At 35.5% G+C, this 25,392-nt stretch overlaps 2 protein-coding genes across 7 annotated transcripts in view; both read left to right on the top strand.

Moving 5' to 3' along the window:
- Positions 1-11,968, top strand: part of SENP7 (SUMO specific peptidase 7) — a 34,852-nt gene extending 22,884 nt beyond the window's left edge. For all 6 annotated transcript variants that reach the window (XM_032219759.1, XM_032219757.1, XM_032219761.1 and 3 more), the window contains 9 exons: positions 804-920; positions 1,328-1,447; positions 2,769-2,861; positions 3,236-3,453; positions 4,462-4,511; positions 6,432-6,472; positions 7,123-7,191; positions 8,959-9,109; positions 10,733-11,968. In XM_032219759.1, coding sequence (XP_032075650.1) covers positions 804-920; positions 1,328-1,447; positions 2,769-2,861; positions 3,236-3,453; positions 4,462-4,511; positions 6,432-6,472; positions 7,123-7,191; positions 8,959-9,109; positions 10,733-10,870 — 997 coding nt within the window. In that variant the 3' untranslated portion in view covers positions 10,871-11,968. The remainder of the gene's footprint in view (positions 1-803; positions 921-1,327; positions 1,448-2,768; positions 2,862-3,235; positions 3,454-4,461; positions 4,512-6,431; positions 6,473-7,122; positions 7,192-8,958; positions 9,110-10,732) is intronic.
- A 5,109-nt stretch (positions 11,969-17,077) lies between these two features.
- IMPG2 (interphotoreceptor matrix proteoglycan 2) overlaps positions 17,078-25,392 on the top strand; it is a 37,837-nt gene continuing 29,522 nt past the window's right edge. Inside the window, exons 1-3 of the mRNA XM_032219775.1 lie at positions 17,078-17,156; positions 18,730-18,990; positions 23,624-23,790. Coding sequence (XP_032075666.1) covers positions 17,078-17,156; positions 18,730-18,990; positions 23,624-23,790 — 507 coding nt within the window. The remainder of the gene's footprint in view (positions 17,157-18,729; positions 18,991-23,623; positions 23,791-25,392) is intronic.

Below are 25,392 nucleotides of genomic sequence, written 5' to 3'. Positions count from 1 at the left end.
TGCTTGTCAAGATCACATGATTGTCCAGAATAATGCAATATGGCAGTGGGATAAGCCTTTAGCAGCAATTTGAGATCTTCCTCACTTAGCTTGTATCATTTACTGCCTCTACTTCCTCAAAGTGGAAGAGCCTCATCAGGCAATTCAGTATCAGATGAGCTTTCTACAATCTGAGGAAGGGATATGAGCAATTTTTACTAACATGAATAAAAGCTATCTATTATGCTTCAGAAATCTTAGACATTCCAGTATTTTCTTACTCATTTAGCTTTAAATTATCTTCTGAAAAGTTTTCCTCAATCAGGGGAAGGAGAACAACTGACTTCAGTTCTACTAACACAGGCTATCCACATCGACATTCATTCAACATATTTGCTAGGCAATAAATTTGTTATCTAGATAAATGATTAGACAGAAGAACTGGGCCAGGAGTAGAAATTCAGAGGTAATCTTAAATAATTGTGTATATTGCTTAATGTAGTCGTATACCTTCCTGAAATATAGTATCACATTTAATAGAAAAGTCTTAACACCAATTGGAATTAAAATATTTAATAAGCATACCTTTTTAAAGTTTTCACTGTTTCTTATTTTTCAGTAATTACATATGTATATGCATGTATGTTGTACAATTCTTTCAAATCAAAGCTTTTTTAAAACAAAAATCCTAGATAGAATAAAAATTTAGATTTTATGTTTATAAAAATAAACTACCTTTATAGCAAGAAATAAACATCAAATTGTTCAATCCTAACATTAGTAATAACTTCACAATAATTATTTTGTTTTGCTTTGTTTCTCAGCTTGATTGTTTATCCTCCTTCACCTGCAAAAGGAGGGCTTGGTGTCACAAAAGAGGACTTGGAGTGTTTAGAATATGGAGAATTCCTTAATGATGTGATCATTGATTTTTATCTTAAGTAAGTAAAATTGATGATAAGTTCCTTTGCAGTTGACAAAGTTATTGCTTGATAGGAAAAAATTTAGAAGGCTAAAGAAGTTTCCCCTTCCTCTAAATCAACCTGAAAGAGATTTTTCTGTATTTTGTACTAATTAAGTATCAGCTTGTTGGAAATTAAATTATTTAATTTAATTTCACGCCTAATTATTTTAGAATGTCAAAAACATGGCTTTCAAATGTTTAGTGTAAAAAAAATCAGTTGCATAAACAGCCAATCACTTTATTGCTTTCGATATTTTCTCCAGGCAAACTGAAGAACAGAAATCATGAGAATTAAATTTTGCTGAAATGCATATAAATGAGTAACAGAAAACATTTTCATGTAAGATGTAGAACAGCATTTTTTTTCTTTTATCTGTTTCGTAGGTATCTGCAGTTAGAAAAAGCTCCCAAGGAACTTGCAGATCGGTCACACATATTTAGCAGTTTCTTCTACAAGTGCTTGACCAGGACAGAGAAGAACTCTGAAGAAAATCCAAAACTATCGTAAGCTGATTTTAAATAAGTATCATTTGTATTTCTTAAAACAAACAAAATAGAACTATTTCAAAGAATTATTCTTGATCAATGCTATGGATTTTAATAAAATTGTGGCACTTTTCCCTAGTAAGGTTTAGTTGCTTTATCCATACATCTTTTTTAGAGTTAGGCTTTAACAGCTACAATTAATCTCTTGCATTCTGATAAAAAAATTGTAAAATTTGGTAAGGAACTGTAATCCAGGAAACTATATTAGTATCACAAGATTGCATATATATCAGTAGTGGGATATGACCAGTATGCCCCAGTACAGGCATACCGGTGCCTGCTGGGAGCACTAGGTACCATTCCGGTACAGTGCTCCGGAGGGCCCACCCACCCGCCCACGCTCCTTACCTGTATTTGAACTGTTCGGGGCTTCTGCGCACACGCACGGAGCGTACAGCACCTGCGCAACGCTCTGCCAAGCAGCTGGTGCGTCACAGAGGTATTGCGGAGCATCAAGGGCAGTAAGTATGCATGCGCGCACTATGCATGTGTGTTCGCATGCTGCGCATGTTCATGTGGTGGACGTCTGGTTCTGTTGCACCGTACCGGTTGCAACGGGATCCAGAACCTACCACTGATAGATAGATAGATATCAATCTTGTGATACTAATATATTTATTCTCTCTATCTCTCTCTCTCTCTCTCTCTCTCTCTCTCTCTCTCCTCTCCCCCCCCCTCTCTCTCTCTATCTTCAATATTCGTCCAAAAACCTTAAGTTAATTGATTTTGCTTGTTGATGATGCTCTTTCTAAAATGATACTTTTTCCTAACACAGTTCCTTTACATTTTAGAAAAATAATAGTAGTAACTATTATTATTTATATTCCCACCATTCTTGGATGATATGCAAAGCCAAGGATAAGGGCAAATAATCAAAACATGTGGAAGATATCAGTGCAGAAGACATAACTTTTTATAAATGGCCAAGTACTCATTTAAATTACCAAGGTCTCTCTGTGAAGCTTATGAAGATTCCAAGTCTCAATTTCTTACATGCATAGCACAGAAGGGAGAAGGGAGCTATAGTTCCATTGGTCGCTCTGTCAGTTCCGACTCCTTCCATGCAGAAGCAGTTAGGAGCTTGAATAATTGTACTGATGGGCATTGCTACATAATAATTGTAGTGATGGGCCTACTAATCTTGGCCAGCTGATTCACAAAAAGAGAGTTTCCTATTGTCAAGTAAAGACTAATATAAAGTAGTTTATAGGTTCTTTCCAGATAGGAAAATCATTATTTGTTGTTATTCTAACAAGCAGTATTAATTATTATTTTACAGAATAGCCCAAAGAAGACACCGAAGAGTAAAAAGGTGGACTCGATATATAAACATTTTTAATAAAGATTACATTTTTGTACCCGTAAATGAAGAGTAAGTTCGCTAAATACTTTGGAACACAATTAATGTTTTCTGCTATAATATCCACCTCTCTGTCAGCTTATATTCAGTGTGACTGTATATGTAGAGTTTAGATATTCTTGAAAAGGGCATGAAGTCATCTTTAATAAATGCAAGAAATAAAATTAGAAATTTATATGAAACATATAGTCATAACTTGTAATTTAGGTGCTATCTAAAGAAATAAACATTAATGGGGAAAAATGGCGTAGTATTTGTTTTATATCAAATGAACACCTGGCTTACTGGAAATAAAAATAAAAGAGAAAGGCATTCATATTCCTAAATATTTAATTTGTTCCTCTTAGAGAAGCAGAAATGATTTTCCTCTGCCTTTTCTTGTTCAGGTCTCATTGGTATATTGCAGTAATTTGCTTCCCTTGGTTAGAAAACGTTATATATAAGGATTGTGAAAATCAACATTGGCCACAATCTGACTTCCAGCAATTTCCACATCAGTCAGAAAGTAACAGTGTAACCATTAGAAAAGAAAGTGTTTTGGTCCTTAGTGATATCTGGTGTGATACTGAAGAGCAAGATATAAAGAGCAACCTGCATCATGAAGGTAATAATTTAAAAATATGTACTGGATATTTTTTTTAAAAAAGATCTATATATAAAGCTCTTGGAGATCAATGAATGAATACTGTTCGTATATTTCTTTCTGGTGTGCTTTTCCCTCGGTGGCCTGCTTAACCAGTTATGAAGTTTAGTGCATATTTGGTCTCTCCTCATTATAATACAGACATTTTATTAGGGATGATCTAGTGGCAAGAAAACATTTCATAGTTGCTGTTGATTTTTTATCCATCAGTTACAGTGAAATTACTTAGTCATTTTGTTTTACGTTTCATGCTGATTGTCTAGTTCTATATTCATGCATAGTTGACCCCTGCATACAAGCGTAAATTGTCCTAGTATTAATCAGTGTCTCAACATACGAAAGTTCCTTCATAAACTACAACTCACAAATCCAGACTTTGCCTTTTCAGTTGAGACATTTCATGGAGCAGATAACATTTCAGAGAAATCTATTTAGAAAATCCTGGCTTATGCTATTGCAAAAATTAATCGTGATTTCCAGGATTTCATGGATTATGTATATCCCTACATCACCGGGGCCAGTGTACCCCATAACCAATGATCCTGTCCAAGTGCTATCTGGAGTAAGTATAGGAAACGTTTTGGAAACCCTGGGCCTTATTTCACATTTTTATATAATTTATTTCCACCTTTCTGTTGGTGGAAAAGAAGAAAAATGGGGAGGTAATGCCACCCTGAGATTAGCTTGCCATCTTTGACTATTAATGTGGTATTGTAACTTTATAGGCCTCAGCCAGGCCTATACCCCTATAAATGTGCCTCAGTTTCTAATTGAAGTGCTATTGATTATGACAAACTCTAAAAACATTCTCTGTCTCTGTCTCTCTGTCTCTCTCTACCATATTGAAAAGACTATAGATAAAATCAATAAAATATATAAACATCTAATACAATACTTCGTATTTTCAATACAAAGCCATCTTCCATCCTTAATATTATTTTTCTTTAAACCTATTTTGTTTTATCTTAGATATTCAACCAGGCACCATAGCTTCAGAATTCAGTTCCAAAGTTTCCAAAGTAGGTATTTTGATTGCATTCATACAATTGTATCTCTGCTTATAGGCTTTGCTGTTGGAAGACAGTTTTTATATGTGCCTGCTCCTCTCCTTGGAATTAGTAATCAAACCAGGAAATATTTTTTCATTCTTTGCAAGATAAACTGATTTAGAAGATGCTAAAATATTTCAAAATGTTAATATCCTAACTTGTTCCAAAACAGCTACTTATAGTATTTTATCCAAATGGAAAAAAATGGTTTACTGTTGAGCCGCCTTATCAGGCAGATGGATGGCATACAAATTTAATAAATAAATAAATAATAAAATCTGCTGTTCAAAGTTGAGATAATACTAAACAAGTGGTATTTACAAGTGGTCCTCCAAAGTTCTGTCCATCACAACACCCTTGTTTTCACATGATTGTGATTTGCCTACTTGGAAACTGCCTTGCATTTAATGATGGTGGCAGCATCCCACGGTAAAGTCTGTATGCCATACTTTTCGGAGTATAATCCCCCCCCCTTAAAACAGAGTGAAAATTTGGGTGTGTCTTATATACTGAATGTAGCCCCACCCACCTGCCAGCCCCCATCCTTTGACCTCTGCCTCCCAGTAATTTACCTCCTTGCAGCAAATGGGAAAAATGGGGCTTGTGGAGGCGGCAGTAGGCTCTGGAAATCCATACAGCATGAAACAGCTGATGATTGGGAGACAGGTGCCGAAAATGAAAGTGAAGCTTGCTGTTTGCTCCATGGAGGCAAATTGCTGGGAGGCAGAGGCAGATATTTTTTTTCTTGTGCTAATTAGGCTGTTTGCTGCAAGGAGGTAAATTAATAACTATAAATGCCTATAGAATGTTCAAATTATTAGACTTATTTTTTAAAGACTGCTTTATTTTTTTTCTAGTCAACTTAACAAAATGAAGAAGCTTTTTAAAATAAATGCTTGATCTGAAGAGGCCCAGTGCTATTGTATCTTCTTTTAAATAGCAGAGAATAACATATACTTCCAGAAAGCCACATCAATTTTAACAGCTTCTGTACAAGTGCAGTCTGAAATGTAAAAATGTCCTGTTGTCTAATTAGACCCTGACTTTGTCATGTTTGGAGTAGATTTATTTAAATAATTGGGAGGAGTTAGTGTGACTACGTTTAAGAAAAGTTTCTTCATTAAAATACTGCCATAATGTACATTTCTCCAACTGTTTGCTATTTCTATGGGTCAGACATACATGGACAGAAATGCAGCACAAACAGTATATATTGTCTGTACTGTTTAGCAATAGCAATAGCAGTTAGACTTATATATTGCTTCATAGGGCTTTCAGCCCTCTCTAAGCGGTTTACAGAGTCAGCATATTGCCCCCAACAACAGTCCGGGTCCTCATTTTACCCACCTCGGAAGGATGGAAGGCTGAGTCAACCCTGAGCCGGTGAGATTTGAACAACCGAACTACAGAACTGCAGTCAGCTGAAGTAGCCTGCAGTGCTGCATTTAACCACTGCGCCACCTTGGCTCTTTATGTTTGCTGTTTGTTGTAAATTGCTGGGAGGCAGATTGCTGGGAGGCAGATTTTTTCCCCTTGTTTTCCTCCCAAAAGCTAAGTGCGTCTTATACTCCAAAAATATGGTATATATATTGGTGGCAGTCTTGTTTACCATTATATGGGAATCCTTTGAATAAAACATTACACATACTGAGGCAGGAGCTAAAATGGTACCATCTACATTCTTGTTAGCCAAGGTTTGTAAATAAGTTACAAAAGCAAAATCTTGGAATATCAATTATGTATTAAGGAACTGACTTTTAGATTTAGTTTTAAGCATTTGGCTAAGTTGCTGTACTGTTCATTGTATAAATCTAAGTTTATTTCACATTTTATAAGATGTTTTATCCTTTCTGGTTTGCTTTTTCTGATAATATTGTGCATGTTTTTCAGAAATTCTCAGACACTTTAAAAATCAAGAAAATTTGTAAAAGGTAGGCAAGTTCATTTATTTTCATTCTTTAAATATATATATGCACATATCATACATGCACATGCATGCACACATATATTCTGTGGGTATGCAACAGAGGTAGTATTCAGAAATTTCTGACCCGTTCTGGAGAACCGGTAGTGGAAATTTTGAATAGTTTGGAGAACCGGTAAATACGACTTCTGACTGCCCCCCCCCCCATCTATTCTCTGCCTCCCGCCTCCCAGCTGATCGGGAGGGAATGGGGAATTCACCTGCCATGCCCACCAAGCCATGCCCACAGAACCTGTAGTAAAAAAAATTTGAATCCCACCACTGGTTTGCAAGACAGCAAACAGACCTAATACTGCTTTCACCTCCTGTTTTTCTCACACTAAATCCTCGTAAGGTGAGTTGGAGTGAGGGAGATTAAGTAAACCGAAGTCATCCAGCCAGCTTTCATACCTAAGGTGGGACTATAATTCACAGTACCATGATTATTATCCTGGTGGCTTAACCACTAGAATAAACCATATTTTTATGTATAATTTAGCTATTATCTTGTCTCCACAATCATAAGTACAAACTTATTTCATTGAATTTTACCCTGAAATGCTCAAAATCAAGACAGATGTTTTGTATAATCGAACCTATATTTCCCCTTTTCTATAGGCCATGTATCCTTATCTTAGATTCTCTGAAGGCAAGTTCAGTACAAAATACTGTTCAGATCCTGAGAGAGTGAGTATTATTGCATTTCAATTCTGTTTTTATTTTTCATAATATATAAATCAGAAGATATATATATCAAACTTAAATATGAGTTATTTATAAAAATAATAAAGGTGGCACGTAAATGAAATTAAATAAATACATTTCACCACAAGCATTTCTTATACATTTAGCCATAAATACATTAAGCTGCTGAAGTGTCATGATACCTCCTTAACTTTCTTTCTGCTCAGTGATGAACAATTCACTAAGCATTCTATTTATTCTCATGTATATTATACCTTGATCAGGTACCTTTTTATTGCATTCAGCAATCAGCTTTAAATTCATATTCTCACAAATAATTCCATAATAATAGCCTAGTCGCTTTTCCTACATTTCAGCTAAACAACAGATCAGTGACCGCTGAAAAGCAAAATCTGATTCGAACACATTCTCTGATATGCTCTAGATTATGGGTGCCATAATAGCATTGTTCCATTTGTCATATACCAAACAACGAGTACCTAAATCTAACCCTAACATGCTTCCATTATTCCCATTTTGGCTAAACCGTGTTCAAGATTGTGAAAGATGGTATGCATGAAGCTGGGATCTGGAGTGATAAACTAGAGTAAAATGTCAGTTTCCTCAGAAGGAATTCTCAAAAGGGAAAGGGGGATAAGAGGCAGCCCAGCCCAGATCTGGATAGAAGAAGAATAGCAATAGCAGTTAGACTTATATACCGCTTCATAGGGCTTTCAGCCCTCTCTAAGCGGTTTACAGAGTCGGCATATTGCCCCCACAATCTGGGTCCTCATTTTACCCACCTTGGAAGGATGGAAGGCTGAGTCAACCCTGAGCCGGTGATTTTTGAACCGCCGAACTGCAGAACTAGCAGTCAGCTAAAGTGGCTGCAGTACTGCACCCTAATCACTGCGCCACCTGCCTCTCAAGAAAGTGAAGATAGCCACTCTGTAGAATTTCCCAGGATATATTTGTAGGCTGGAAGCAGTAAGGGTTTAGTCTGCCAAGATTCTTTTGCTACATATAAGCAAATAAAGAACTGAACTGTGGTTTAATTGTTCCATATCATTCCAGGGCTTAGCTTGACAAAGAGAAAAAAATGGGATTCAGCTGAACTTCAGTTACTTCTCACCTTGCTAGAAACATACTTTATCTTCTTTATACATATCAGTTTTCACTGTCAGAGGCCTAACTGTATACTATCTACGCAGTATACAAATCAAGTCAAAAGCAGCTGAAATATTTGAGGGGACAAGTGTAGAAAACTTCCTCTTCACATAATACTACACCAAGTGTATAATAATCATTTTAATAGAGATTATTAGTTTTCATATAACCATAGAGGGTTGGTTTGAATTGTTCATGTCCATTTCAAAGCCGAAGAGCCAGCGCTGTCTGAAGATGTCACTATGGTCATGTGGCCGGCATGACTAAATGCCGAAGGCATATAGAGCGCTGTTACCTTCCCACCAAAATGGTCCATATTTTTCTGCTTGCATTTTTACGTGCTTTCAAAATGCTAGGTTGGCAGAAGTTGAGACAAGTAATGGGAGTTCACTCTGTTACGTGGCGCTAGGAATTTGAACCATTGAACTGCCGACCTGATCGACAAGCTCAGCATCTTAGCCACTGAGCCACTGTGTCCCTATAGCAATATTTTTTTATTGAGACTTAAATAAACAGCAATTAATTTTTCTCATTGTTACCACATTGGAAAGCAGATCATGTCATTTGAACCCATCTTAATATACTTCTCTTTTTCAATTATAGATATCTAGAAGCAGAATGGGAAGCTAAACGCAAAACTTGTCGTGAGTTCAGCAAATCGACTATGGTGGATTTTTGTCCAAGAGTCCCCAAACAAAATAATAACAGTGATTGTGGAATATACTTATTGCAGTATGTGGAAACTTTTTTTCAGGTACAAATAATTTCAATGCACTTTGTACTTGTACTACAGCATTCTTTTTTTTCCTGGATAAACCCTGAGATTGTTTCCAATGCATGGCTGATGACTAGAAATATTCTACATCAGGGCTTCTCAATCATGCCCCCATTCATATGTGTGGATTTCAGTTCCCAGAACTCCTAATAACAACAAGACTGGCTGGGAAATTTGGGGAAGTGATGTTCACATGTCTTGAGAGTGCCCCAGTTGAGGTAGTAAATGCTCTTTCAGATCTTCAATTTCATGAAAAGGCTTTTAACAAACGAATAGCTCTGAGGTTTATCAATATGTATACAACATATTGTATAATCTTATGATCTTCCAATGCTGATATAACATTTATTTATTTAGCTAACTTAGTTCATTAGTTACCATATTTTTCGGAGTATAAGACGCGCCTTTTTTCCTCAAAAAAGGCTGAAAATCTGGGTGCGTCTTATATATCGAATACAGCATTTGTGCCTCCCGAAGCCCAGCCCCCTTTGCCAAAATGGCTGTGCATACCTTTATGGAAGCTTTCAGAGAGCTCCTGGGGGCTGGGGAGGGCAGAAATGAGCAAAAAACTAGCTGTTTTTCCCCCCCGCAGACCCCAGCAGCACTCTATAAGCCTCCATAAGGCTATGCATGCAATTTTCTTTGACAAAAAGGGCTTGTTTTTGTGAAAAACAGGCCGTTTTTTGCTCGTTTTTGCCTTTCCCACCGCCAGGAGCACTCTGCAGGCCTCCCCCAAGGCTATTCATGCCCTTTTTTGAAAAAAAAAAAGGGGGCTGTTTTCACGAAAAATGGGCCATTTTTGGGAGGTTTGCAGAGTGCAAAAACTTTTTTCCCCTTTTTTGAGAGCTCGTTAACTGATTGATGAGAATTACATTGATCAAGTGCTGTGCCAGCAGAAACAAAGTCTTAGGTGCTGCAGATTGTCAGTGATTTCCTTCTCCAGCACATGGATAAACACACCTGGAAACATCTACCTACATACCTACTCACTCTCTCCCTACCTATCTACTGTATTTTTCTCTCTATTTCTATTTCTCTCTCTATCCCTCTACCTACCTACCTACCTACCTACCCACACTCTCCCTACCTACCTACTGTATTTCTCTATCTCTCTCTACCTCTATTTCTCTCTCTCTCTATCCCTTTATCTACCTACCTAACTACTCTCTCTCTCTCTCTACCTACCTACCCACTGTATTTTTCTCTCTTTCTCTCTCTCTTTCTCTATCCCTCTATCTACTTACCTACTTTTTAAATTTGCCTCTTCAAAACCTTGGGGCATCTTATACTCTGAAAAATAGGGTAGTTATTTTTGTGCCTTTGAATCAGTGTTGGCTCCTGCAGTTTTCTAGGTGCTTTTTCATATGTGATTTATCAATATTTCCTCTCTAGAGAGAAAATGGTCAGCCCAAGTTTAACAGCTGGCTTTGTGCCTGTCTCCTGGCTTCTAGAATTCATTTTTGTACTTGTGCTTTTGGATAGGATGTTATTATATGAATTATATGTTTATTTTAATAACACTAGTAGCAAAAAATATTTCTAGCAAGATAATACTTTTTAAAAAATTTACTTATACAGAATCTTTTTCCTTCAAATCACCAGAATCCTATTGTTAACTTTGAACTTCCGGTACACTTGGAGCAATGGTTTCCTCCTCACCTGGTGAGAAGAAAGCGAGAACAGATTAGAGACTTGATCTTGCAATTACATTTCCAACAGCAGGGTGGCAGCAAAAGCTAGCAGATTTTTCTTCGGGATCTTGAAAATGAAAAGCATGGATCCAGAAATATGAGAAATCTAATCTGCAATGTTTCTTCTTGTAATGTTGTGAAGAGCTGCATTTCTGTATTTATTTTAAGGGTTACATTCGAGCTATATTTGAAGGAAATGAAAGCATATAAATTATAATTATGTAATTTAAAGTAAATGCCCATTACATTGCCTAATTTTGTTTCAGTGAGAAAAATAGAAGCAAAATGGCAAACAGCAAAGATGGAAGAGTACTTTATCCTAAGAAATGTAAATAATTTTATTCCAAAAGCTAGAAAGTAAGTCTTCACAAAATGGATACATTTTAAAAGGTATATTTAATATTTTTGAAAATAGTACTTCAATATTTAAACTGAATCCATCTCTATAGCTGCTTTTAAATAGATATGGTATTGCCCCATTTGATTTTTGGCTATATTTTTGGGTTTTCTTATTCATACGCACAATCACTTTCTACATTGTATTTTTAAAATGCCGGAACACAATGTAAAGTCATGCTTCAAAGTTATTATAAAATGGAAGTGTCATTTGTTTTCCCTGTTAATTTGGTTACATTGCACAGATTCAAACCTAATCTGTTTCTGTTGCTCAGAAATTACATATGAATACTATGTATTTGATCAGATACTTAATGCAAGACCATGTGGTTTTCACTGTACTGGGTACAGCTGGAACTTGTATCTGGCAAGGTATCACCCTGGTGGGAGCTTTATTGATATTTCAATTATTTATTTTGGGGGTGGTGTCAGTGGAAGTGTGTCTAATAGGCACTTTGATTGACATCTTAAACTAACAGGAGTAAGCCCCATTACATTCCATCACCAAGTAAACTACTGTTATAATTTTTAAAAGTGACATAAAACAAACTTTTCTTAGCCAAAAGAATACGATTTTTAAAATACATATTGAAAAATTGAATATATATGATTCTCCCAAGTATTTACATTTGACATTGAAGCTGTTACTAGAAGAATTTCTTCTGGACTAAAGAACCCTAAAGAATAAAGAAGCTGTTAAATGTTAAAGAAGGGATTTTACTATTGAATAAATTATTATTTTATTACGGTGTTTCATGAGTTCTTTTTCTTCAATAAAAGTCTCACTATTACTCTGTTGAAATTAGGTTTGACTTGACAGTTGTTTGCAACAGATCAGTGCTGTTTCTTTGGAAGATACTGGAATCCTTGTAATCAAAAATTATTTTAAATATTCAATTTAAATGATTTTTTTTCCTACATGAAATAAATACTGCACAGAGAAGAAACAAATGCTATTTATTTGACTAGTTGTAACTTATATTTTAATTATATATTTTTTGTGATTTTACACACATACACACACACACACACGTTGCATTTGTGCTGATAGATAAATAAAGGGAGACTAGTATAGATCTATTTCAATCTATTGAGCTCTCATCAGCTAGCCATACCCTTACTGGGATTTGAACCTGTGCTGTATTACATATTAGGCAGTTGTGTTAGCCACTAAGCCACAGGTTCTCCTCCTTTATCAGCTGAGCCAGGGATATAGATATATATTTTGTGTCATAACCCCTGGTATGCTCAAATATGGGAGGAAGTATACTGCTTTCTTTCTCTGTCTATCAGCTCATCCCAAGATACCATCCATACAGAAAGCCACTATTTTTACTGTTGTCTTTGTTACATTTGTGTTGCATTTGTGCTGATAAATAATACAGCACAGGTTCAAATCCCAGTAAAGGTATATCTCTCTTTATTTAATTATCAGCACAAATGTAACAAAGGCAACAGTAAAAATAATGGCTTTCTGGGTGGTCTCTTGGGATGAGCCGATAGAGAAAGAAAGCAGTATGCTTCCTCCCATATTTGGGCATACCAGGAGTTGTGACACAAAATACACACACACACACACACACACACACATAGTTTACCTAAATATATACATATCAGTTATTTCAGTTTGGCATATCAGTTATCTCTGTGTGGGAAAAAGGATACAGTTATGTGAAAAAGAAAGTACACTCTCTTTGAACAGTAGTTTCCAATCTTTCCATAATGTTTTAAGGCAATACAGTACTTAAAGAAAATGATTTTTTTTTGCTTTACAAAGTAAAGCTCGTCGCCGCCACAGTGTAAAATCACTGAGATAAATTGAATACATCTCATCAAAGATAAGACCTAAATCAATGTTCCTATGATGACTTCCCCAGATGTTTCCCCAGATGCTTCTCTGGATATCTGTTTAGGGAAGGATAAGGCAGACCCTGAAATGTCAGAAGGGGAATTGGTCAATGGCTCCAAGGCAGGGGCTGCAAGTTAAGTGAAAGGGAGTAGTTGAATGAAGAAAAACAGGACGAGGAGCCAGCTGAGAGTAATTTGGCTGAATGACAGCTATAGCAGGACAGCCCTGAGGTATCAGGCAGGAAAGCATGCGGTGGCAGCCAGTCAGTGATGAAGAACTGCCTTCTGTACCTGATCCGAGAACATAGAGAAGAGAAAAGGCAGGAGTAGCAAAGGTCAGCTTGAGAACTCGTGAGGAGGCAACTTTGTTCTTCTTGATAGGCTGCACCAGAAGCTAACTATTTAGCCAGCAGATAAATGGAGATAATGCTTGGAACAATGTGTTCATTTCCTAGCTGTGTGGTTCTTGGTTGTGATTTCTGCCTTGCTTTGTGTTGCCACTATGCCTTGACTTTGGATCATGCCTGGTGAACTCTGGACTTTTTTGCCTCTTAACCTTCTTGTGTTGTGGATTTAATTTTGCCCGTAAATTTATCTTGTTTGGGAAACTTTCAAGTGGCTCATTAGCCATTACTCTGTGGACTAGCATTGGTCTACTTTTGGCTGGACTTAATTGGGACAGTTCTGGATTTTTGTTGAAGGGAATTGCTGGGGAATATTAATAAACTCACTAAATCACTGTTACATTTAAGCAGAGGTGGGTTGTTCCAATGGCGGCAATGGGAGGCTCCACCCAACTGCCCAGATGTGCATGCGAGCACGAACAAACCGGTGGCGCTGGGATTTGAAACCCATCTCTGCGTGTAGGTGTGAATGAGTGGGAGAGGACTACTCTATAATCAAAGGTTTTTGAAGATCAAATTAAGATACAGATTGGGAACCACCTCTAGCAACATGTTATGTATTTGTATCAGGTGTTCCAATATTGTACTTGAAAAATAAAAGGCCCCAAATATTGGGATATGGGAATGTTGGCTTTCTAAAGAAATATTTTCACTTTGTCAATCTTGCTGGAGACCACCAACTAGCCCATATCCTGGTGATCACAAACCAGAAATCATAAAGTTGGATAGATAACCTGTGCGTGGTCCAATTTGAATAACTGTCTTATGTTTCTTAAACTGCATAAAGCTGGTTGCTTCCTTGAAAATACTTCTTTAAAGTAATTTTGAATTATGTTTTTTAAGTCATAGATTCTTTGCATAATGCACAAATACTTAGATGGAGAACTCTCAGCCTTTTTATTCAATCCAGTTTTTTCTTCATGTGTCAACCAGGAGAGAGGGAAAAACTCTTTTGCTTGTAGTGGGGAAAAGTTTGGGGAGGTTATCAGAGAGCAAAAACTCTCCCCCTTTCTGAAAGCTCTTTAGTTAGAGTGAATGATGAGAATTAGATTGATCAAGTGCTGTGCCATCAGAAAAAAAATCTTAGGTGCTGCAGATTGTCAGCGATTTTCTTCTCTAGCACATGGATAAATACACCTGGAAACATCTCCCTATCTAACTACTCTCCCTCTCTCTCTCCCTACCTACCTACTGTATTTCTCTCTCTCTCTCTCTCTCTCCTCTATCCCTCTACCTACGTATCTACTTTTTAAAAATTTGCCTCTTCAAAACCTTGGTGCGTCTTATACTCCAGTATAAGAAAAATACATATTTCTATTATCTACGCTCATTGGCAGTAGCTGTCCAAATAGTCTTACTTGGTGAACCTCTTGATTTAATTGTGTTTGGCACTTTTTGTATTCCTCAAACATTCCAGCTTTCTAAAGGTTGTAATCTGATGATTAGCTTACACAAACTGTGGTTTAAGCTGCTTTGTGGTCAGTACTCTCAAATTTGATGTACAAAACAGCCTGCTCTTTGTTAGCCTGCTATCCAATAGCTTTCAATACACAGCAGTAGCAAACTCTACTTTCATGGCTCATTGTGGAAAGAAAGAATCTAACTTGATAGAAGAGAAATGCTTTCATGTTCTTTCTTTCCCCAACCTATTTGTATGACTCCATCTGTTTATGCTGATAGACACATGCAGGTAAAAGTAGGAATTTAAAATATTGGTATGTACTGCATATCTCTCTGTGTATGTGTATATAGATAGATATAGAAAGTACATGTACCTAGGTAGATAGGCATAGATATGTATATGTATATGTGTATGTAAGTGTTTATATTCATGTATGTATGTATGAAACTTGTGGGAGTGGTGCCTAGAGTTTGAAGTTGCTGAAGGACACATTTATATTTCTCATGAAAAGGCTTTTTCCTCTGAGCTGAATAGCTACTGCCAGAAAGACTGGAGCAGATACATGTATATATCATCAACAGCTGGAAGAGACCCAAGTGTGTTCTGACGGAAAGGTTCTGAGGTATATTATCAACCGGAATATTTTGAAGAAGTTCATCAATGGACCTGCCTTGGAAGACCACAAATAATTTATCAGGCAAAACCTAGAAAGAGGCCCTTGAGCTGTAAATGGGGCAGTGCTTGAGGCCCCTCAAAAAGCCATGTAGAAGACCATGCAAGGTGCATCTGACCTACCAAAAAGCCCTGTGAGTCAGGTTTGTCAGAAAGATTGAGACAACTTCCTGCAGATGATGATATGACGTCAATCAGCCCTTGTGGAACAATGATGTAATGTGTCCCAGAATAAAGTTCCACTAGATATTTAGATGTATTTAGCCTTTAATCACTATTTGTCGAGTACTGTTATTGTGCCATTTTTATTGATTGATTTGATTGTATAACAGCCCATCTCACATTCATGGCTCTGGGCCACTCATCTAGTTAAAACAACCACACTAAAAACAAAACAAAACATAGGTATCAATAAAACTACATTAAAACCAGATTAAAATATAACAAGCAGGCAAATGCAAGCCACATGGCTATTATGTATCATTTATTATACTTTATTCCTTATTCCAGTTATGCAAAACACCTCTTTGGGTAAGTAGAGAGTAAAGCTTTGGAACCAACTGTGTGTAGTATATAAACACTTCCATATATTTTACTTTGTAAGAATACAGAAAGGATTGGCTTCTTTGGGGAAATATTTTTCAGTTCCTTCTTTTAGAAATCCTAGGATTACCTTATCAACTCACATCCAGATATTAACTAGGTCTGAAACGTTAGCTTTTGGGGATCAACGTTTTGGGATCAAGGTCAAAGATGACATTAATGTGAACTGGTCTTTCAGGTACGTCAATTTTAAATTTATTTTCATGTATATGTCATTGTGTATGTATAAAAAGCCCATAGTTTTTTGTTTATTTTTTTTGTAAATGGGATAGCAATACCATTATACAAATTATAAATAAGTACAATGTTATTCAACAACATTCTTTTTGGTCTATTTTCTAAATATTTCCCTGCTTTAACCTTGTCTGGAGAATCATAGTGATAAATTAAATCAAGCATGTATTGTTACCATCCAGAGTTGCAGCAAAATCACTCAAGGTTGAAAATCACTTATCTTACGTTAACATAAGATATTAATTAAATACTACTTTTCTCCCCAAGAAGTTAATTAAAACTGTATTTTGTTAAGTGAGAATGGTGCTGCCCTTGTATGGAATGCCAGTTAAGGGCATGATAAGCTCTAGTAAAGCTGGCTCAGCTGACCAGCTTAATTTTTTTTAAAAAAAACTGTCTGCTCTGGAATGATTAATATCAAGAAGCTTCTCCTTTAGCAGTTCTGTAACTCCCAAAATGAAAAATGAAATAATTTATTTTAGAGAAAATAATCCTAGATATTTTGTTGGGCTTTTGTTAAACAAACTATAGTATTTTTTTTAATGATCAGAAGGAATAATATATGACATCAGTGCTGTTCCTGGAAGAGAATCTTATTGGATGCTTGATACGTTCAGGATTGCTGGTCCGGTGGAAAAGGGACTTGATTATTTCCTTTTTCACTTTAAATATAAAACAGAATAAAAGATAAATAAATATGTGTGACTTTCCTTGGAAAATATATTTAGGAATATGCATATTTGTTTTGGCTAAAAGGGATTTTCCAACATTTGCAGGTAAGACAGTATACCTAATAATTTGTGTGTTTGTGTGTGTGTTAATATTCATTTATAAACCATTTTACTAATTAAACAGTTATTCCATACTTTTGTATTTAATGAAAATTCATTTAATCAGAATAAGAGGGAATAGCTTATATTTATATGGAGCTTGAATCAGTCTTTCTGAACTGGAATCCAATGTATTTATCTGCAATTCTTAAAATTGAAAGGAAAAATTAATTGTAGGCTACAAGGTCCCTATCCCTAACATAAAAACAAGCATCACCTAAGGCTTGCTTTTACTGAAATATGACTGAAATATATCATGACAATAAATATTAAGCATATGTCTGTTTTATATTTACAATGCAGACTCAGTAGTAGCTTTTTTCAGAAAACAAAATCTTAATATTGTTAATATTTGTCCTCAGGCCCATGGCAAGTATATCATGTAATTCTTCTTGTAATGGTTAGATTTATTTTTCATTTCAAATAACATTTTTAAACATTGCTAATATTTTATCATTCATATAGTCAGTGAATTGTTCAGCTTTATCATTTTCCTCCTAGTTAGTTTTTACATTATACCAAATATGGGAAATATGTGAACTAAGTTTGATTAGTTTCCATATTAAAAATATAAAGCAGGAACTAATCTCATTTCCATCTTTAAAATGTAGCCATTTGATGGGATTAGATTAGCCCATTCATATTAGATGCATAAATTGTGCTTGAAAGTTTTATGCTGTTTGTCAAAGTTAGTATGATACAAATAGAAAATATTTAAGAAGTGAGTCATTGTAAGCCCTCTAATCTGGTAGGGAAATTCTGTAAGATGTGTGCAGAACAAGTAGGAGAAACTTTGTATAGTCTCTCTATATGAGAAAGGATTATTCAGAATATATAGAAATTAGTTTTATCACCTAGGCAAAAATATGTTTTAACAATAGTGTTGTAGTTTCTTCACATCTATGGAAAAGAAATGCTAGCTCTTTTCTTCTTCAATTGTAAAACAAGTTTAATTTTCTTATTTTGGGGCACAAAATCTATATAATAAACATTTTTTCCTTTGAAATCTTGATTATTATCTACCTTAATCACACAAACAAAAAAAATCCCATGATAACTTTTTTAATAAAATAAGATCTATATTTAAGACTTATTTGCAATACTATAACAACAAAGAAAGTATAATTAGTGGAAAAAGTATTATAATTATTATGATACACTGTTTTTTACTAGAATCATATACTGCCCTTTTTGTTCAGGAACTGAAGGCGGTGTACATAGGATTTGCTTTCTTTATTTTTCTTCATATCAACAACTCTGTGGGTTGGATTGAAAGAGAATAACTGGCACAAAGTCACCTAGTGACCTTTGGTGACAAATGGTGGACTAGGATATTGATCTCCTTAGCATCAATCCAATATTTTAACTCCTTCACTGCTTAGTTAACATCCATATTACCAGACAAATATAAGAAAAATAGACTGGAAATATCTGAAAGATTGTATTTCTTAATGAAGCTTATAAGATAATGTAGTACTATAGCATTGTATCCATAGCTCCTTAAAGATATTTCTTTGTAATGAAACCTATTTGCCAACAGAGGACACAGCACCTAAGGATATTTCTTTGGATATTTCATCTGATACTTGGCAAACAAATAGAAGTCATTCTCAGTTTCTGGATTCTAAGCCTCTTCTTGACTTCAAGGAATCACAAAAGTTCAGTAGGCATTTATTTCGAATGAAGAGATCCATTTTCTTCCCTACTGGAATTAAAGTATGCCCAGAAGAGTCTATTGAACAGGCTACTGCGAATCATCTTAAATATTTCAAACTTAGAGGTAAGTGAACAGTCCAAGGCAACTGCTGTTTCTTGAGAGAATCAACATCTAGATCAGTGTTTCTCAATCTTGGCGACTTGAAGATGTCTGGACTTCAATTCGCTGGCTGGGGAATTCTGGGAGTTGAAGTCCGGACATCTTCAAGTTGCCAAGGTTGAGAAACGCTGATCTAGATTTATGTGAATGTTAGAAACCCTCAGAAAAACAACCCTGTTGGGCTGGTGCTGGGCATATTGCCATTTTTCCCCTTGTCTTCCTGTCACTCAACAGGAAGTTGTAGCAATGAAGGATATAGGCTGAACAGAGATAACTGCAACAGAAGTAACAGTTACAGAAAATAATAGGACAATCAAAGAGAGCTGTCTCTTTGGGATGCTTGCTTTGCTTCACTTCTTTATTACATTAAATCATGAATTTCCTGCAATAACTTAAGACAATCTGCATAGTACTCCCACAACCCTGTCTGATATGCTAACTAAATTACAACAATTGGCTTAAAGCTTCAAAGCTGCATGGACACCAGAATCCAGATTGTCCCATCTTACTCCAGTATTTTAATTATTATGCTACTTTTTCACTAAATATTAGCAAAGCAAATTCTCTTCTCATTGTATTAGGACTGGTATTTTGGTTACTTGTTTTACCTCAAAGGACAGCCACTAGCATGTGGGAGATGAAAAAGGAAGTATAAATTTTGCTTGGGTAAGTTATGCTGCCTCTCAGTGCAGGCAAGCTTAAAAATTATGTGATATATGGAAAAATATATCAGCTCAGTTAGAGTAGGGGCTTGGGAAAAACACATATATGCATGTATCATTTACTTGACTATGTGGATATTGCAAATGAGAATAACATAAGGTTTGTGGTGCTCCAAATTCAATTCCACAAAGAAATTTTCCAGAGATCATGAAGTTATGCAGGATCAGATCTTATGCTTGCCATAAGAAGATATAGACAGGTAGCTTCAAAACATCTTATTTGGAATCAGATCTGAGGCATTATATTTTCCTACAATGGGCAGTGTAGTACTTTTAAGTATAGTCTTTAAAAATGTTAGTGATTCTGAGATAATGAAGAAAATGTTACATTCCTTCTCTTCCTTTTATTTTGATTTTTCCTGTATAATTTATATAATTTGGCCATAGTTTCTAAGTCTCAGCATCCAAACATATTGGTTAGATTCCTATGAACTTGTACAGAGCCCTTTTTCACAAAATGTTCTCCTTAACTCTATGGATAGAGTTCGCTGCTTCTGTCTAAATTTCTTGACACTTATAATTAATTAATTATATCTGCCATGCTCTCTTTAAGAATTGCAAGCTTAATAAAAGGGATTTGTGGGTGCTATATTTAGGACATTTAAATGCTGTCTTAAAATAAATTAGAAATCAGAACATGGTCCATTCCTGCAAAGGGTTGAAGTGATAGTTGTAATGCTGTTGATTGAAGTTAGGAAATATTTTAACACCATCTCTGATGTTAAAGGGCTTACACAAATTAACACCACAGAAACCTAAACAAATATCTTTTACATCCTACCAATTTACCATTCCCATTAAATGTCCTTATCTTTCTCCGTGTTATGTTTCATCTCTTCTGTTTCATTTGAGTAACATCATGCCATTTTTGCAACATACATTCTCACATACTCATGTCTCTTTTTTTCTTGTCATGTCTTCATTTCTTTCTTCAACTCCAAATAGCAGTTTACTATATAACTAAATCTATACTAATGTTTTTCTACTGTCCCTATTTGTAATCCATTTGATATGATCATGCATTTTGTAGAACTGCTCCATTCCACTCAGGAAGGCCTACAACAGATGGTTGTTTGATCCCCTGATAAGGACTGTCACACCCAAAGGCCTCTGAGGAAGGACAAGGATTCTCTAGCCCAGATGGTCAAAGTAGCTGTGAACTGTCATGATATTTCTCTTTTTCTCCTCCTAGGCTACATACCAACAGAATAATGAATTGGTATCCAGAGTAAAATGGACCTTTCTTGATTAAAAGTGCTCCTTTAACTATGCACTTAGTAAAATACTGCTAACGGTATAAAATTCTCAGAGAGAGAGGCTTCTTTGAGGCAGTAACTCATTAATTTTTTCATGTTGAATAGCAAGCTGTTGGACATTTGGGAATTGAGTTTTAAAGGTTTAGTTTGCCTGAGCTAATATACTGTACATGGGTCAATCTTTAAGAAACACAAATGGGATTATAATTGGATTAAATGGAAGAACTGCTCATTTACATAAATGACCGAGCAAGCTCTCCAACCTCCAAGTAAATAAGCAGGACTAGTCAGGCACTGATCTCCAGCAAATCCCTTTCTGTAGAATGACAAGTAACAGATTAAAGCATCTTACTGTATGTAATAATAAAAAGGCATTGGACAATAATAGCAATGTTAATTGGCACTTCCTGAAAAGACTAAAGCTTTTTGTGAGGAAGACTTATTGTATAGAGAACCTTATGAGGATTTATACTACATGTTAGACTGTTTATTTAAATGTTTAAATGGATCATACAATTCCCAAAGAAAACTGTTCTCACATTGAATCCTCCTAAGCTAAGACATAAATTAATTTTAATTTTATTGTTGTAAACCCCCTAGAGTATCCCCATGGCTAAAAAGGTGGCACATAAATTTAACAAGCAAATAAATAATGATAGAAGCTACCCTTATCGGATTGAATTCATACTTATTATATCATACACTTATTGTCAAGTGTCAGTGATAAAAGCCAATAACTCAGCCTTTGCCAATTTGATCATCTAAGCTGTAAAATTTAGGAATAATGTAAATTGTGAAATGTAAATCTGGAAGATAATAGATTGCAGAAGGCTGTAATAGGTAAGCTCTTTATAGAACATTGTGAGTTTCTCAGGTATTATTTTTAGATTATTTATGTTTGTAATTATTCATTGGGTTTTTATTCTTTTTAAGGAATCATCTATATGAGATGGGTGGACATTTGAAACAAATAAACAAACAATCCAATTATGCAATATTCTGGAGAATTACACAAGTTTCAAGTGTTAGCATTTGAAAAATTCATGGTGATTAATTGATTAGGAATTCTGATTTCTAAGATCGACCAGATTTATCTTACTATTCATTCTGCTCAAATACATTTGCTACATGAGCTCAATTTGTTTTAGAAAAAAATGCCTACTTGGACTAGACTGTAATATAATTTTCTATGATTTAAAATTATTTAATACATGTTTAAAGCTATTTTATCATTTGGAAAGAGAAAGGAAAACATGGTGTATGTAATTATACAAAAAAGAAGGTTTTTCTAAGTAGAATGTTGAAGGTTTATACCACAAAACGGGTGAAATCCAGCAGATTTTGACAGGTTCTGGAGAACCAGTAGTGGAAATTCTGAATAGTTCGGAGAACCAGTAGTGGAAATTTTGAGAAGTTCAGAGAGCCAGCAAATGCCACCTCTGGCTGGCCCCAGAGTGATGTGGGAATGGAGATTTTTCAGTATCCTTCCCCTGGAGTGGGGTGGGAATAGAGATTTTGCAGTATCATTTTTCTGGAGTAGGGTGGGAGTGGAGATTTTGCAGTATCCTTCCCCTGCCACACCCACCAAGTCACACCCACCAAGCCATGCCCACCAAGCTACACCATGCCCACTAAACCACACCCACGGAACCGGTAGTGGGTGTGGTTTACCACTGCCACAAAGCCTTTGGATGATTTCACCACTGCCACAAATCCTTGGATGATTTCTAGACATTTATTTCAGACAAAAATCCAACAAAAACAATTGACAATCAAGCATGTTCTCCAGCTGATTGAAGAAAATAATGTTCTTATCAGGCCTTTTATCTCTGCATTCAACTTTAATTGAAGAAAGTTTTCATCTGTTCTTGGCATCACCTCTGTGGGATTCTTCTGAACAAGATAATTGCCTACATTTTGTCAAATTTTGACAAAATTACCTTGTGATACATCCATGAACTTGCTAAAAGAACCATTAACTATAAATATACACACTCATAAACTTAGTGCAATTTAAGCCACATTTGGATTAACAATTGCCACATAGAATAATTGAAAATAATTGGAAATAATTAGTGATTTTTTTATTTCCCTATTTCTCTTTTCTTACTATTCTTTTAGTCTTTTCCAGAAAATTGTACCTATTTCCAACATTCTTCCATCATTGTTTTTTAACTTTTAATCCTGATAACTTTCCAAATAATATTAACATACCAATTTGTCTCTGTACTTCTTCTGATGTATACCCTCAGAAACACTATACTCACAAAGAATTGTGCCTTTTTTCATTCTTAAGTAAAGCCACTCTTTTCACTGTCATGCAATGACCATCCAGATTTCTGTAAACCAGATAGCCTTCTACCATATGAACAGTAATAGCTATTTTATGGTCTCTAGCGGATGTCTAGAAATTTTGTACATTTTAACATTTAGTTGAATATAGTATCTCTATAAATTTATAAATTCTAATCCAGCAGGATTGATCACCTGCAGTAGCAACAACAGTATCTAGCAATGTCTTTGTGCATCCCTCTCTTTATACAACAAGATAGTTGTTACATAATATTGATACTTGTATTTTTACAGTAATGTAATTTTATTTCTTTTTCTTTTTTTAAGTCTGCCAAGAAGCTATTTGGGAAGCCTTCAAAATCTTCTTGGACAGACTCCCAGGACAAGAAGAATATCAAAAGTGGCTAAATGAATGTGAAGCAGGAACTGTGAATATATTTGAAATGGGCACCAATTTTAGTCAATCTGAAGAATATCAAAGCCTCATAGCAAAGGTAAAAGATACAGAGTTTAAGAGAATATCAGTTGGACATAGTTTCAATTATAGTGAAGATAAGACTATTGCTATATGATGAAAAAGGATGTACATTTTTGAAACTAAAACCTTTTCAATTATTCTGTTATTTTATTCTATTTCTTATTCATTATTCTATTAAACCAGTTACTGTTTACTATGTCATACTGGACATGATAAAAATAATTTCAGAGTTCTCAGGCTCTGGGAAATTAGCACCTGACATCTAATGTGAAGTATCTCTTAAAATCTATTCTTTTTCATTTTTATATTTTTAGTACTTATTTGATATGCCTAAAATTACTTTGGATGTCATCTTGCAAATATCAAATAACAAATGTTGGAAAATAAATTGTGAAGAAAGAAACTTTTAAATATATTTCAGCTTTGATCACAAGAAAGCTGAGAAATCTTTATTAATATTTATTATAGTCATTAACCAAAACAAAGCAAATATAACTAAACACAGAGAACGTTTTTAGTGCTTTTTGAGCTTGGTTGTTTGCAGATATTTCATTACCCAGTAAGATAACATAATCAGTGAAAGTGAGCGTGGGATGTGCTGTGCTCACTATTTATTTACAATAGCACTACTGTATATAAATAGAGAGCAAACCTATACTCAGTCATAGTGATAATGTTACCTAGTTGGGTAATGAAACATCAGCAAGCAATCAAACTTAGGCAACGCTAGCATAAATGTGTGTATTTTCTTCTATTGGTATAAATACATAGGCTAGGCATATAGCATATATGTACCCTTGATATTAAACTGAATATCAAGGGTAGATATAATAGAGAAAGATAACACTAATGAATCAGAATAATAAAAAAATAAAGTTATAATGAAACTGAAACTTTAAGGTAAGTGCCACTAAATAAAACATCTAAATAAAGCTAAAGACAATGTTCCGTGCACCTTCGGCATTTAGTCATGTCAGTGGTGGGTTGCAGGCAGTATGCCCCGGTACCGGAGCCTGCCCAGAGCACCGGATACCATTCTGGTACGGTGCTCCGGAGGGCCCACCTGCCTGCCCACGCTCCTTACCTGTCCTTTAAAGTCTTCGGCACTTCTGTGCACACGCATGGCGTGTACAGAGCCTACGCGATGCTCCACCAAGTAGGTGGAGTGTCGCAGAGGCTTGCGGAGGTGTCGCTGGAAAGTAAGATGCATGTGTGCTGCGCGCGTGTGCACACCGCACACATTCATGTGGAGGACATCGGGCCCCATTGCAACCAGTACGGAACCCAACACTGAGTCATGCCCACATGACCATGGAGACGTCTTTGGACAGTGCTTTGGCTTTGAAATGGAGCTCTTTGGCTTTGAAATGGAGATGAGCATTGCCCTCTGGAGTCGGGAACAACTAGCACATATGTGCGAGGGGAACTTTTACCTTACCTTAAAGCTATTAAATAAAGTCAGTTAAAAAGAACGTCAGAATTGTAATTATCAATACATTTTTGACAAACCCAGCAAGATAGCAAGTACTAACAAGATAAGTATGAAACAAAGGTCACATACCACTTAAAAGAACAATAGGAATTTTTTAAAAATGTAATGCTAAGAATAAATCGTATC

Source organism: Thamnophis elegans, chromosome 6 (assembly GCF_009769535.1).
Source record: "Thamnophis elegans isolate rThaEle1 chromosome 6, rThaEle1.pri, whole genome shotgun sequence".
Taxonomy (NCBI): Eukaryota; Metazoa; Chordata; class Lepidosauria; order Squamata; family Colubridae; genus Thamnophis; species Thamnophis elegans.
The sequence above is the reverse complement of the archived record's forward strand: the minus strand, read 5'-3'. Positions and strand labels throughout refer to the sequence as shown.